Source organism: Canis lupus, chromosome 33 (genome assembly GCF_003254725.2).
Source record: "Canis lupus dingo isolate Sandy chromosome 33, ASM325472v2, whole genome shotgun sequence".
Lineage (NCBI taxonomy): Eukaryota > Metazoa > Chordata > Mammalia > Carnivora > Canidae > Canis > Canis lupus.
Genome location: NC_064275.1, coordinates 24,354,529 through 24,371,167, shown reverse-complemented (window position 1 = coordinate 24,371,167; position 16,639 = coordinate 24,354,529). Strand labels below are relative to the sequence as shown.

At 37.8% G+C, this 16,639-nt stretch overlaps 1 protein-coding gene across 11 annotated transcripts in view; it reads right to left on the bottom strand.

The window, feature by feature from the left end:
- GTF2E1 (general transcription factor IIE subunit 1) overlaps positions 1–16,639 on the bottom strand; it is a 90,432-nt gene that overhangs the window by 31,471 nt on the left and 42,322 nt on the right. For all 11 annotated transcript variants that reach the window (XR_003147045.3, XM_025475927.3, XM_025475986.3 and 8 more), the window contains one exon: positions 817–1,018. Coding sequence is in view for 10 of the 11 variants with exons in the window: in XM_025475927.3 (XP_025331712.1) it covers positions 817–1,018 (202 nt within the window). In the remaining variant the exon portion in view is untranslated. The remainder of the gene's footprint in view (positions 1–816; positions 1,019–16,639) is intronic.

Sequence of the window (16,639 nt, the reverse complement as noted above, 5' to 3'; positions counted from 1 at the left end):
CAAAACTTTCTTTACAATTGGATTGTTTTTAACCATCCAAAAGAAACTCAATTTGCTAAGGTCTGCCCAGAACTGGCTTTCCTATAACATCAGTACCATAGCATTTAAAATACTGACAGTGCCCCTGAAAACCACACAATTACACAACACTGGGTTCTATGGAAGGATATAAACTGTGAGCCCTCAGCTTGACACTAGAAAGAAAAAAGAAAAGGGGTAGAGTAGGAGACACTTCTTGACCCCAATTCACATTTGTTTTTCAAAACAAAGAACATAGACCACTGTCTATGGCATGCCAAAACAAAGGTTGCCTCTGTAATTCAAACATTAGAGTACACTGTAAGTTGGGAGCCATAGTAAAAACTATTAACCCATATTTAGACAAGAAATGTACAGTTAAATGCTTCAAAGGAAAAAAAAAAAAAAAAAAAAAGCAAATGCTGTATTCCTTAAAGAACTTCATCCTTCCAAAGTTGGCTAAGAAAATTCAAAAACTCCCAAGAGGCACTTCTAATTTAGGATTAGCTAACAATTGGCTGATTTGCAGCAGGTCCAAGCAGAGTATATACTTGAAGTCAAACTTGACTATTTAAAGATTTTTGCCCAAGGCCCACACTGTTCTGCATTCAGTACAAACAAATTTCATCACAGGCACAAGCTAATAAGACAAATGTGGTAAAACTGAGAATCTATTTAACATCTGTCCTTAGTCTCCTGGGTATATAACTTACACATTCCTGCTCTCCAAAGTACAGGTAGTTTAAAAAAGGGCAAGCTTAAAAGTGTTCTTGGTAAGAACACAGGGTCTACACTCACCTTTGTTTCAAGGCTGGTATTTCTGTGGGTTCTGGCTCAAGTATTTCATAGGCCAAGTTCACATCCTCTGTTTCCCGAAGCAAAGCATAAATGGGCTCAATTTGTTCATTAAATCTTGCCAAAAGTGTGCGTGCATCTTTTTTGGGCATTGCTGATTCATCTTCTTCTACCTCTGTATGGCAAAAAGTACAGCGGAAAGTTCCTACAGAGAAAACAAAAGTCTCAGGTCAAGCAAGAGAAATTATCAAGACTAGCAAACAATTTCTAGCTCTATCCTTCTCTAACATGTTATTATTAAAACTTTCAAATACAGAAAAGTTGAAAGAATTTTATAGTGAACATCAACGTTCTCACCAATGAGATTCTACAATCAGCATTTATCACATATCTATCCATCATTTTTTATGCATTTCAAAGTAATTTCACCTCTACGTGCAGTATAGCAAAGTTGTTTTTAATCCTATTTCTAACATATTTACACATATTCTAACTTAAAACCAAAATCTTTACAACTTACCACTGAAACCTGTACCCTTCTCCAACAGCCTTCCTTTTTTGCACATTACAAATTGGGGCCTGCATTACGAGGAAAGCCAAATACCTAAAGCCAAGTCTCGAGGCATCCTGTACCTTGTCACAAAGCCATTTTTTCAAACTTATTAACCATTTATATCTAAACAAAATTTAATCAATCCATTTCCAAAGTTAAAGTGCAAGAAGTCTTTATTGATTTTACTTCTATATCCCTCACACTCAACTTATAACTAAATTGTAGTAATTCCTTAGAAACATCTCAGATTTTTCACTTCTCCTGTCACTTCACTCATCTAGGCTACTATCACTTAGCCTGAAACAGCTGCCTCAATCTGGTCTTTGAATCCCTAGGTTCTCCCTCTCCAATCCCATATCCTATTACCACCACTTTTGTCCTCTCATTCCCCTGCCCTTAGTTCTTAAGGCTATCTGGTAGCTGAAATTCTAAAATCCAAGCATCAAATCTAAATTTCTTTTATTTATTCATTTTTTTACATTTTTAAAATTTAAATTCAATTTGCCAACATTTTTTTAAAATTCAAATTCAATTTGCCAACCCAGTGCTCATCCCATCAAGTGTGCACCTCAGAGCCCATCACCCAGTTACCCCATCCCCACACCCACCTCCCCTTCCACAACCCTTTCTTTGTTTCCCAGAGTTAGGAGTCTCTCAAGTCCCTGTAAAATTTGGCCCAAAACCATGATAACCCAACCACAGTTCTTTACATGTCAGGCAAATTCAAACACCTGAAAGTTAATATCCTAGACATTAATATTTATTTTATTTGTTTAGTGCTTTCCATTTATAGAATGCATCCATATACACTTGTTGATCCTTATACAAACCTGTAAAGAAAAATCAGAACTGAGGCTCTGCATTTTGTGACTGATCCAAAGTCACAAAGCCAATTAAAGCAGTTATGAAAGCTATTATATACCTTGTATTTATTAAGTTACTGCCAACCCTCTGAGGTTGGTATAAATACAGAGTTTCTAAGGGGTTAGGTAACCTGCTTAAGATCATACAACTACTAATTGTGTGTAGCGGGTAGGATTCAAATCCAAATTTTTTTTTTTAATTTTTATTTATTTATTTTATGATAGTCACAGAGAGAGAGAGAGAGAGGCAGAGACACAGGCAGAGGGAGAAGCAGGCTCCATGCACCGGGAGCCCGATGTGGGATTCGATCCCGGGTCTCCAGGATCCCGCCCTGGGCCAAAGGCAGGCGCCAAACCGCTGCGCCACCCAGGGATCCCCAAATCCAAATTATTATGTTGAAACTCACACTCTTGAACATTACTTAATAGTCTACACCAGTAGCCCCACTTGGATCTTTAATTTGGTTCTTATCCCCAGTGCCGGAGATATGCATCCTTCATTTCTAACCCAATTTACCTGAGGGATTAAAAAAGATCATCTACATACTTCGTGCCTGCCACACAATAAGCATGCACATCTAGCTTTAAAAAGCTCTATTATGTGATTGATACACCTTCTAACCCCTCTTTTCTGGTCAAGGAATAAACAGACCAGGCATCTCTGTCTCAACATAAAACTAGATCCTCCTGATACATTTCCAGTAGAGTAAGTTTCTCTGCTGCTTTTCACACATAAACAGCCAATATCATGCAAATTCTTTGTTCTTATACCATCTAAGATACTCTTCATCCATCTTCCAACTGCCAAAATGGTTCCTGGTCTTTTACATCTACTCCAAATAAGTGAGAGAGAAAAGCAGCCCCTTACAGCAAGGAGGTGGCTTGGCATTCAGAGCAAGGCTGTGATGTTCTTCTGTCAGACAAAATCTCATAGGTTACCAACATCAGATGGCTTCTGTGTGCCCATCATAGAAGTGAGGCAAAAACAAGCCTGTCTGAGTCCGAGTACAAACAAAAGCAAGGTTTCTGTAAAATTACAAAAAAATCCCAGCTACCACGAGTGACTGCGGCTTTTTTTTTTTTTTTTTTTTTTACCAATTATGGTTCTAGCCTCACACTGTCCTCAACTCCTAGATAAGGTTTATTAAGACATTCATATCATAAAATTATCCCCACTCCGGACGGTACCAATGCAAAGCAAACCACCATCACTTCCCTGAATTCTCCCCAAATTATCTAACAAAAGCCTAAATTCTAAGTCTGTCCAGCATGGTCTTACTGAGACACTCCATGGTTCCCCATGTGGTTTCCCTTGCTACAGAAAGCAACAATAAACCCAACTTTGTTTACCTGTGAGTGTGCACCTGATGGTCTTTAACTAAATGGACATCAGCATAAAGACTTTAGCTTAACCAATTAGATAAGGATATTATTTACCAAAATAAGGAGAGAAAGAACAAGTTCTTTTTGCTCTATAGGGAAAAGATAAAAAGCTGTTTTAGATATCTGAATTCCTATTGTCCACTAGCCATCAAAATGGGTATGCTAGCTACGTAGAGCTCAAGAATGGGTTTTTTTTTTTAAGATTTTATTTATTTATTCATTTATTCATGAGAAACAGAGAGAGAGAGGCACATGCGGGGAGCCTGACTTCGGACTCGATCCTGGGTCTCCAGGATCATACCCTGGGCTGAAGTCGGCGCTAAACCATTGAGCCACCACAGGCTGCCCAAGACAGAAAATTTGACAGGAGATTCAACAACGTAGAGGTAACTAATGCTGTAAAGTAGGTCAGAGTATCCAAAGAGGTAAGAAGAGTACTATAGGTGGTCAATAAATAAACCCAAGGAAAGAAGTCTTGAGATAAATGGTATAACCAGAAGGATAGGATGGTGTTTCAAGGAGGAAATGATATGGTATTAATTTTCAAAGTCATTAAGAATTTAAAAACAGCTGTTACATTTAGTAACAAAGGATAATTAGCAACCGTGGCTAGAGAGGTTTTAGTTGGTATGCGTTCTTATTCTCTAACTATTCCAGGTTGCCTCAGCCTCTTCTCTTCAACAGAAACATAAAGAACATAAACCATGTGAAAGTGAAAAAATAAATCATATAAAGGTCCAAGTCAGCATTCAAATACCTGCTGAATTAAAAAAAAAAAAAAAAAAAAAAAACCACTGTTCATTGTTGAAAGATGGGCAGTTATAGAGACCAGTAATGAAAAACTAGAGAAAAATGCAGAAGTTATCTAATTCAGTAGTCTTCAAAATTATTTTTAAAGGAAAAAACCCCCTTCCTCAAGTGAAGAAGTACCTAACAGATAAAAAAGCAAGTGCTCTGGTGAGGTACAAAAAGGCAGCTAAGACAAATTGTAACACTATAATCCTCTCAATATATGTCTTCAAAGCATTACAGCCCAACCTTCTCAATGTCTTGCACCAGACACACTTGGCTGCAGAGCCTTTGTACTTACTGTTCAGGCCCACAGAATGTTTTCCCTCTAGATAGTCAAATGGCTAGTCTCCTAACTTACTTCAGTTCTTTATTCAAATGTCACCTCAATGAGGCCTTCCTTAGACAACAAATCTAAAATTTCAGCACTGTTCTGTCCTCCCTTTTTTTCCCCCTTATTTGTCACCATCCAACACATTATGTTATTTATCTAGTTTATTAGGTTATTTATCATTAAAACTGTCATGTTACAACCAATTAAAAAAAATCTTCTCAGATATCCCAATTCTCTTTTGAAGACAGCATACATTCCAAACTTCAGCTTTAAGTAAATGAATCAAAATGCCTGTCAATGTAACTCCTCCATATAAAATAGCAAAACGCTTTTAGACTGGAAAAAGAAGAAAAGAGATTACTGTTAACACCATCATTTGACAGAAGGAAATCTCAGAAATCAGTCCTTTAACTTGATTGGTGGAAAGCAAAATAGGGGGAAAAGAAAAGACAGTATGTAGTCATAAGAAATTCTAGCCTCATCCAGGTAAGTTTCCAGAGACCAGGCTTAATTTAGACTAAGACTTAACAAGTTATTTTCAGCAGGGCCTATTCTGCAGCTCTGAAAAGAGTGGCTTTTATATTACTGTCAAAAACAGTGGAAGATCCGAGATGTTTACCCTACTTGTAAGTTAAGTTATCCTGGCAGTTTCATGGATGTTGGAGGAAGACGTAATACTCCTAGGTCAGAGGTAAAGAATTGTATTACTCATGGCAATAGAAGTATGCAATGGAGTTGCATATCCCCCAGAAATGCAGGACTTCCATGTCTGAGAGGATCAAGCAGCTCTTGGAATATATGTTAGCTGCTAACCCACAGGACCGGCCTAATGCCTCTGAACTTGAAACCAGAATGGACCAGGTCACATGTGCTGATTAAAATTCAGGGCAAAGCATCTTGAGTGTTTTTAAACTAGGTGAGTGTACTCTTTTTGTTCTGCATGCCCACTTCCTGGACTGGATTCTTCATCTCGGGGCCCCACGGTTGGTCCTGTGGAGCTGAGGGGAGATGCAGGGTTGAAGACCACGAAGTCCTTGTTATGAGAGACCCACACAAGTCTTGAGATCTGTGGGGTAGAATAAGAGCTGGAAAGTCTAGAGAAGTTTTCTGAGTGGACATGGCATTTGAGTGGAGTCTCAAGTGTTGCAGAAATACTTCTTATCAATTAATAAATGTTGGGCAGCCCAGGTGGCTCAGCGGTTTAGCACCGCCTTTGGTCCAGGGCATGATCCTGGAGACCCAGGATCGAGTCCCATGTGGCTCCCTGCATGGAGCCTGCTTCCCCCTCTGCCTGTGTCTCTGCTGCTGTTTCTCATGAATAAATAAATATAATATTTTTAAAAAATTAATAAATGTTTACTGGAGAAAATGTGGAAAAAAAAAAAAGCCAGTGTCAGCTTCTGTGCTAGTTCCCTGAGCCCAAATTCCTGCTGAGTGACAGAAAGAGGGCCAGGTGACAGCTATACATGCAGTGGGTTATGTTACAGGAGACTCTGAAGTTAAGGAACCCAACTCTTTTATAATGGGCATAAACATGCCTGTCCTTTGCTCTAGAAGGTGATGTTATCTTTATTATACAGGACACTAAGAAAATATGCTCTGGAGGGAGACTATTTTTATTATACTGAACAGTAAGCAAATTTGCCCGTTGCTGTAAAAGAAACAACATTATCTTCCCAGGCTGCTCACTAAATAAACATCCATGAAAAAGATATTCCAGAAAAAAAGGCAGTCACTACTTCTGCTTGCAAGACATGCATAACATGTGACAAAATCATGTACTGTCTCCCAACAATTATCATGTCTGGATAACATTATAAGAGGAAAAGATAGCCTGACATCTTGAGTCCTATGTTTATCACAAAAACAGGAGTTGTAAACAAGAACCATCCTGTCAAAAGCCAGGTCTGGCATTCAAGAAGAAAAATAATAAAAGATTGTACATTTTATGGAGAAAGATTTAAGATTACCTTAATAAACCAGTTGCAAAAAAAAAAAAATAAAAGCGTTTTTAAGAATTTCAATGAACATTAAAAAATGGAAATCAGCTTGAGGCACCTGAGTGGCTCAGTCAGTTAAGCATCTGACTCTTGATTTCAGCTCAGGTCACAATGTGAGTTGTGAGATGAAGCCCAGCATTGGGCTCCATGCTGGGCAATGCTTAGGATTCTCTCTCTCTTTACCTGACTCCTTTCCCACCCTCTCTTATTTACTTAAATTCACTTAGCCAACATATAGAGAAAAAAGTTGAAAAAGTGCCAATCAGCTTTCCCAAAATAAGAGGTCGTGGTGGAGGGGGTGGGATGAGGGACTTAGCACAAACTATGTACTAAGTACACTTCTACTGAGTGGGTGGTGGTAGAACACAGATAGACACAAAATCTATCATCAAGAAGCTTAAAGTTTAGTAGAGATGAAAGATATCTGGAGATAAACATCTGGGATCAGTGCAAAAATAAGGTATATAAGTGTTCCAGAGTTCAAAGAAGGAAGAGGACTTCTAGCTGGGAGCATGATGGAAAGTGTGCCTTTTGAAGTAGAATTTAGAAGAAAAGCAACTGTTACAGAGTTCAAGGAAAGGGAGAAGAGAATAGGACATTCTAGATCATCAAAAATAGGTAGTTGAAAATAATGCTCAGCTGTGGTTTCGGTGTAGTAGGAATAGAGTTATCAAAAAAGAATGGTAAAAGACAGAATTAACAGGATAAACTAATGTGGTCATAGTCTTGAATGCCACCCTTTACCTTGACTTTATTCTTGAGTAAAAGGAAAGAGACTTAAAGATTTTGGGAAAGAATACAAGGTGATCAAAACTAACATTTATAAATACTGATGGGCTTTAGAGGCTTGTGATAGTCTTCCAACAAGCTATTTCTTAACTGTTAACACAAAATCACTAGTAGAATTTTAAAATAATACTCAAGTTCCACCCAAACATGCTGATTCAATAGGTCTGGAGTGGGACTCAGGAATGTAAATTTTGAAAGTTCCACAAGGAAGTTTAACACATACTCCTGGTGGCAGCTGCTGTTAAATAATCAATATGATAAATATCCTAACTCTTCTTGTAATTGGACCACTCTTCACTAAGAAGGGTGCACGGAATGTACTACTTAAGCATAAGAAAAGAAACAAGTTGAAACTCAGAGCTCTGTATCATCTTTCAAGACCAAAAGGGCAAAAATCAGAAATAGCAAATCCAAACCACATAAAGGAGAATATGCAAGCTAGATCTAAGAATGTAGCAGCAAGGAGAAAATGAGTCTACAAAGACTCTTAGGCAAAGCGTGATAAATGATGGGATTAGGAGAAAAACAGTTCAACAATCACACATTTGTTTGATCATCTACACTCAGAAACTACAAAAGAACTAAGAAAGCTTTCACAAATACTCCCGTGTGTTCATCACAAGCCAAGCCTTTGCCAACAGTATTATCCAAATCTAGCATATGAGGAAATAAAGACTCAAGAGTTTTAGGTTTACTAGGTCATAACTTAAAAACAAAAAGCACTAAGCTTGGACGCAAATATAAATCCTTCTGACTCAAAAGACGAAATGCACTTCACAATCCTGAACTGCACATCCCTTTCCCACTTTGTCCTTGAGCCCATCATCTTCTGAGTTGTTTTTGTAGAGCTCTCATACTAGTGGAATAAGTCAAGACAAAAAAATAACATCAGGTGTTGATAAGTGTAATAACAATTTAGCAAACTCTCCCCATGTATATACATAGGTTCTAATTTCAAAATATAAAATAGGAGAGAGGATTTGTAAAGTGCCTATCACATGCCCCACATGCCCAGCATTTACTCAGCTGAGTCTTAGTGCATCAGGTTCACCAGAGGATCAAAATGTATCAGGTTGTAGATAATTAATAGGTATTGAAAGTAGGGAGAAAAAAGATCTTTTACAAATACAGATTTCAAAACTATAGTCTAGGGTTATCTAAATATTAACATATGAATACCCCTATTCTGACTCAAGATTCTTCGAAGGAAGGTTAGTTACCACTCCAAAATGAGAAAAGAAATGGAGACCTAATTGTGGGCATGAGACGGAGGAGGAGAAAGAAAGGGGGAGGAAAGAGGTGTATACAATTTTAACTTTCTCCCCAAATAAAAAAATGTCAAAACAAAAATGAATTGAGGGCAGGTGGATGATGAGATGGAAAGGGGAAAGAAGGGCTGGAACAAAAGAAAAAAAAAAAAAGCAAAGTTAAACAAAATTCAAACAATGTTTTTCTTTTGCTTCATGGGAAGGACTGGCCAAGGTCTTCCACTTCACTGTTTCAAACATGTTATTCATTTTAGCAAACATCACACTGATTTCAATTATGGAATAGTAAGTATAAAAAAAATACTGAAAAAATTGTTTATATTCCTTAGTTTGAAAAAGAGAAATTGTTTTGGAAGTTTATCATAATTGAAGAAAAGGGCAGAAGATATGAGTGAACTCCCTAAACAATTAGACATTATTTAAGATTATATTTTTTCCCCTCTTCACTCTGGTACATACAATGAGGTCATCAGATAATGCCCAGAATTCACTGTCAAAGATTTACCAAGAGTATTAATAACAAATGGAATATTTTTCAGCCATTTTCCTACAAAAAAAATCAAAATATGCCCAATGGCTTTGATATGGCACAGGTGCTACAGTACTAAAGCTGGAGTCATGCTGCAGCCCAAATTTTCAAGGCTAGCCAAGGAAACAGGGAAGAGCAAATGTCTGCTGCTAAACAGCTCTCACCCCAGCACAGTGGGACTGATGTCTTAAGATTCCCACCTTCCTTTATTTTTTTTTAAATATTTATTTATTTATGATAGTCACAGAGAGAGAGAGAGAGAGGCAGAGACACAGGCAGAGGGAGAAGCAGGCTCCATGCACCGGGAGCCCGATGTGGGATTCGATCCCGGATCTCCAGGATCGCGCCCTGGGCCAAAGGCAGACGCCAAACCGCTGCGCCACCCAGGGATCCCCCCACCTTCCTTTTTAAAATAAGATTTTATTTATGTATGTGAGAGAGCACATGAGTGGGGGGAGGGGCAGAGGGAGAGAGAGAAGCAGACTCCCCACTGAGCAGGGAGCCTGATGTGGTGCTCCATCCCAGGACCCTAGGATCATGACCTGAGCTGAAAGCAGATGCTTAACTGACTGAGCCACCCAGGCACCCCGATTTCCCACCTTCCTAAGTCTAGCCCATCATCTTCTGAGTTGTTTTTGTAGAGCTCTCATACTAGTAGAATAAGTCAAGACAAAAAAATAACATCAGGTGTTGATAAGTGTAATAAAGAAAAAGCAGAAAAAGAGGATAAAGAAAAATGAGTGCAAAGGAAAGGGGTATGCTCTATTGCGCAGGAAACTTGGGGAAGTCCCCTCTGATACAGCAAGTGAGAAGAGATTTGAAAGATGTAATAGAACCAGCCAGTCAGGGCAGCCCCGGTGGCTCAGCGGTTTAGCTCCACCTTCAGCCCAGGGCCTGAGCCTGGAGACCTGGGATCGAGTCCCACATCAGGCTCCCTGCATGGAGCCTGCTTCTGTCTCTGCCCTGCCCCCTCTCTCTCTCTGTGTCTCTCATGAATAAATAAATAAAATCTTTAAAAAAAAAAAAAAGAACCAGCTAGTCAAGCAGATATTTGAGCAAGAGGAAACGGCATGTAAAAAGGCAAGAAAAGTGAAGGTATGCAGACAAGGCACAAATAAGATGACCAGTACAACACAAGAGAGAGTGGTAGAAATAGTGTCCAAAATTGGGGGGTGGGTTAGGGGGCAGATAAAAGACCTTATAGGTATTATTAAGGACTTTGACTTTTCAAAATGATGGGAGAAGTCTTTAAAGGGTTTTACAGAAGAGTAACAGAGTCTGATGTGCTTTTCAACAAGGGTCACTGGCTACTGTAACAAACAGTCCATATGGGCAGCAAGAGTGAAAGCAAGGAAACTAGCTAAGAGAATAGTGCAAAATCTAAGCAAGAGAGAATGGCTAAGATAACTTTTCTGGACAATCCTGTGAAAAACTGAAAAAACTCCCCCTCACTCAAAAACTTCCAGAAAAAAGAAACAAAAGACAATTGGGATGCCTGGGTGGCTGAGCGGTTGAGCGTCTGCCTTCAGCTCAGGGCATGATCCTGGAGTTCCGGAATCAGTCCCACATCAGGATCCCCACAAGGAGCCTGCTTCTCCCTCTGTCCATGTCTCTGCCCCTCTCTCTGTGTCTCTCATGAATAAATAAAATCTTAAAAATAAAAAAGATAATTAACAGTTCCATTTAAAACCAAGTAACAAGGACGAGAACTCCTAGGATTTTAATGAGATAAGAGGAAACTATAAAATTTCAAGACAAATCACTAACATATGGGATTAATTTTACCACACTGTAAAAATCCAGTCACCATACATATATACCTTAGGAAGCATATTTGGACATTGTTTCCCTTCCCACTGAATATTTTATTGTTTATGTAAACATGGGGAAAGGGAGTGAACTGGAAACTTGGGAAAATAAAACTGACAAAAAATTGTAAATATTATTTTCCATCATGCCACAAAGTGTTTCTGAAGATGGCATTATTAAACAGAGCATATTTTCTACATGAACACTACTATAACCAAGAGTTTCAATTCCTAACCAAGGCTTTCAAATGAATTCAAAATGACTAACATCATCTTCTAAAAGCAGTGATAAAACCCTAGCCTCTATATACTTTTAAAATATCAACTCTTCCCCAAAACAAAGGGTGTTCTGAAATTAGAGTTGAGAGAAACCATATATGGTATAGAACAGACTGAACTTATGATTTCACACATGCTAAAAAAAAAGGGGGGGGCCTAGAATGATGACAGGAATCACCCAAGGTGATGATTACGAACACAACCCAAGACTAGAAGTCAAGACTCTGGAATCCTAATACACTGTCACTTTACTGTGTTGGAGTCATTGCTTAAAGAAACAAAACAAAACAAAACTTCTAAAAATGACATTCCGCTGAACACACTGATTATGCAAAAGGACTCCATTGTAAGAAGTACCTTAAAAAAATCCTGACAGTACTATCAGAATTGACCAAGATTTAATATCCATAAGCTGTTATAGCAACAACATATTTAATTAAGAATTACTCTGCTTTCTTAGACATCAAAAGGCTTGGGGGCAATGAGGTGGGGTTGGGATGTAAGGTAGAAGAATTGGAAGGATAACCACAAAACAATAGTTGTTTTTTTTAAAGATTTATTTATTTATTCATGAGAGAGACAGAGAGAGGCAGAGACACAGGCAGAGGAAGAAGCAGGCTCCATGCAGGGAGCCTGCAGGGAGCCTGATGCAGGACTTGATCTGAGAACTCCAGGATCACACCCTGGGCCAAAGGCAGACGCTCAACCACTGAGCCGCACAGGCACAGGTGTCCCACAATAGTTGTTAACACAATGAAAGGTGGTGAGAATGGGGATTAGGTACGTTAGTGGGAGAGCAAAGTGTGGAAAAACTAGGTTTGCCATTTCATTTTACATATTTTTCTACTACTGGAGTCCTTAATACATTTACATTAATATATTAGTTACGTATTTTTAGCAGAAAGAAAACAAATGTTATTCTGAATTCTCCAAAAGCACTCAACTCCCTCTTAACTAATATGAGGAAGTCACACATTCTTGGATTATTCTTTGAAAGCATCATTAAGTCCTTTGTTATAACTTTTATAACTCAAAATACTCAAGTGGCATATATATTAAAATGCTAGTCTCAAAAGTCACCTCTCATTCTAATTTCCAAACTATATTTCATAAAGCAAATTTCAGTTTAATTGGCCAAGGGGAAATGTATGGAAAAAGGAATTGTTATTACAGAATAGGTACAGACATGACAGGAACATAGATATTTCCTCTAATTATTTCACCTATAATAAAAAGGTACTTGAAAAACTATCCCTTAACAATTCACTGTAGAACACATAATACTGTAAAATACTCATTTGTTTCAATTCAGAACATCTCAAATGTATTTGTGATGTACATAGTAAAACCCCACACTCTAAAAGGTCAATTTATCAATGAAATTGGCCTTTGTCCTCCCTTAAATGGACACATCTGGATTTGGTATAATCATACAACATTCCCAGGTTCTGGAACTCACTATAAAAGGGAAAAAAATGTACTATGCCTGAGGTGGGGGGGTGGGGGGAGCAATAAATTGAAGTATAGTACTTATGTAAATACTAATGCCTACAATAACTTCTCTATGTTAGGCCTAAATTGAATCTATCTCAACATGCAGTGAGAAGGCAAAAAACCTGTGGCTTTGATATGACTATTTGAAAGACAATAATCAACAGAATATTATATGACAACGTCAAACTAAAAAGCAACTCTTTACATATTGGCTTCTATGTAATTAGCATCAAAATACAAAAATGATAAAACACAAAAAACTTTTAGTTAAAAAGAAGCCCTCAAATCCTCAAGATCAAAGCAACAAAATTTTTTTAAAAATCAGACTTAAAGGTTTGAGAGAGGTAGGAAGGATAGTAGTCCCTTACTATCTTTCCATAACTTGTTTTTATTTTTATTTGTTAATTTATTCTGATAATCATCTATCCCCCATCCGAAACAAATCCACACCTCTGAACTTTCCAGTATGATTTTCTGATGAATCCACCCTGGGCAAGATTCCAAATCAGCAAATGAGCAAAATAATTCTAGAAAGATTTGTGTGTGTGTGGTTGTTAGCATTTCAGAAACTGAATATACTATTTTTGAGACATCTCATGTCCTAAGCAAAAAGAGATGAAGACAGGAAAAAGTGGTTTGATGTATGAAATGTAAATATTATTAACAAGTCTTTAAGAGTCTCACAAACACAGGACCCTAACAGTTTAAAGATATCCACTTAGGAAACTGAGGAATTTTAATGATATGGGGATCAAGAAACTGATCTGCTTATAAATCAAAAACCTTTACCTGCAGTCACAAGGCAATAAAGGACTCATATGATTTAATCCCAAATTTATATATGAATATCCCAAATAGATATAAAGTTTACTTGACTATTCCAAGTGACTCAGATATAACCAGTAGAAGAGTTACAACATTGTGACTATTTTTAAGAGTTATATATTAGACACTTATTTTCTTTTACAGTTAGTTATCAAAGACTTCTTTTATACTAATCCTAAAATCTGTCTCTAAGTCTTTCCCATGGAGCCACACAAAACAAGCTCAACATTTTTTTCTTAATATTTAATTGTAAACATCCTATGTAGCCTTAGATTTATTACTTTGTAAGATCCTCCAAACTCTAGAGTAAAACACAGGCATATGAAAGTGTACCCGGCCCACACATCATTTAATGAGTCTAACTAGATAAAATACTCTCAAAATCCTATTTCTAAGATCTTATTAAATAGTTATACATTCTTCTTTTTAAAATTTAACTTATTTAAAAGTTTATTCAAAATGGGATTCTTGGGTCTCTAAGTAAATTCAGTAATAGGAACTCCCAAACTATTTCTAATTCAAACCCCTAATGATTTATCTCCTCCTCAGCCCCAGTTAAAACTAGTGTCATAAATGCCTTTAAAGAAGTATAAAACTCTATTCTTTCACCCACTATTCCTACTGCTGAGAACTCTTCTTAGGGAAAAACTTCAATAGGAATAAAATGCTATATCCAAAAGTGTTCAAAGCATCATATCTTACCAACAAAATACAGATAAAATCAAAGTGCCCAAAGGGGATTGAAAGGAAAACTAGGGGGGAAGAAATCATAACTATTAAAACATAGTTTGAGGGCAACCCCAGTGGCGCAGGGGTTTGGCGCCGCCTGCAGCCTGGGGTGTGATCCTGGAGACCTGGGATCGAGTCCCACATCGGGCTCCCAGCATGGAGCCTGCTTCTCCCTCTCCCTCTGCCTGTGTCTCTGCCTCTCTCTCTGTGTCTATGAATAAATAAATAAAATCTTTAAAAAAATAAAAATAAAAATAAATAAAACATAGTTTGAACGATAGAAAAAAACAAGAGGGTTTGGTATACTAAAGAACCAAGAAATCACACTATTTTTAGCTATGATAATTACAAGTAATATGCAAAAGGACAGTGGTTCTGTGGGTAATTTTTTTTTCTCTTCAAAATTTTCTCTGGCATTATGGTTGCATAATTTTTAAATTAAAAATGAAAAATATAGCCTGGGTGGCTCAGTGATTGAATGTCTGCCCTTGGCTCAGGGCGGGATCCGGGGTTCCCGGATTGAGTCCCACACTGCGCTCCTTGCAGGGAGCCTGCTTCTCCCTCTACCTATGTCTCTGCCTCTCTCTCTGTGTGTCTCTCATGAAAAAAATAAAATCTTTAAAAAAAAAGGAAAAATATAAAGCTTTTTCCATATCCTCTAACCTTAACATCTAAAAAGAGAATACGATCTCCCCCTTTCTTTTGGTGAAGCATGTTGCTGAATTAACTTAGAAGTGCCATTAACTAAATTACCTATAGTTAAGACTATCAAAGTAGAAACAGAGATACTAAATCTACCTCCATGGTCACAAAGCTTGCTAAATCTAAAGCACACATTTATGAACCACAGATACTATTTTGCTGATTTGAGAAATTTCATGTCATGTGGTCTTTGTTTTGATTACATGAAACTCGTATATTTCACTACAACAGCTGGTTTTGCCTGATGAAGTTTCTGAAACCAGGTACTAGTGGGCAAAGGCTAGGCCATTCCATTTTAATGAAATAAAGTATCTATACATACATACTATAATGGAAAAACCTCAGTCTTTTTTCTATGTAGGGAAAAGTCCAGCTTTTCCTACTGTGTGTTTCTTTATTGTATGTCTCCTTTACTAGTCACACACAACATGATACTTCTGACCACCAAGTGTGTCGAGGTTTTACCCTAAGCAATTCCCTATGACACCAGCTGGGTTTCCTAACATTCAACTCGATTATGACTACCTGGAGATAGCATCAGACCCCGCAGGTTGATGGCTTAGTCCCAAAAGACTGCGCAGGAGTCCCCTCCTGCAAATTCAGATGCCAGACATAAGCCTAGGTTATCATGGGTGTTTCTGACTCACAAGCTATATAAATGGGAGGTTCCAATGACCTTCTGCTCAGATTCAGCTAATTTGCTAGAGCAGCTTACAAAACTCAGAGATATACTTACTTATGTTTACCAGTTTATTAAAGGATATGATAAAGGATATAGATGAATATCCAGATAGAAGAGATGTGCAGGGCCAACTATTTAGGAAGGGGTGCAGGGCTTCCATGTCCTCTCCAAGTGTACCAATTTCCTTTATACCTCCACATATTCACCAACCTAGAAACTCCCTGAATTCCATAATATTGGGATTTTTATGGAAGCTTCCTCGAATAGGCATGATCACTCATTAAGTCCATTTTCAGCCCTTCTTAAGAGAAGAGGAGCTGGGGTTAAAAATCCCAAGCTTGGTCTTGGCTTGGTCTTTCTGATGACCAGCTCTCATCCAGGAGCCATGCAGGAATCCACCCAAAGTGACCTCATTGGAACGAAAGACACTCATCACCCAGGAAATTACAAGAGTTTCAGGAGCCCTGTGTCAGGAACCAAGGCTAAAGACCAAATATTAGAATAAAAGATGCTGAGTGCTCTTATCATTTACGAAATTACAAGAGTTTTAGAACTCTGTGCAAGGAACCGGGAGCAGAGACCAGTATGTATTTTCTATTATCTCACACATACCAAGCACCAAATATTTGTAGAGAGTTCAACCCAAGAATAGCAATGGCAAAATCCAAACACAAAGTATGAAAAGAACCTATGATCCCTAGGGAAAAAAAAAAGGAGATGGATAGGGAAAAGCTACAGACTGAAGTAGAAAGATCACTGGTTTCTGTCAATTAACACTAGTAAAATAATTCTTGCTAAA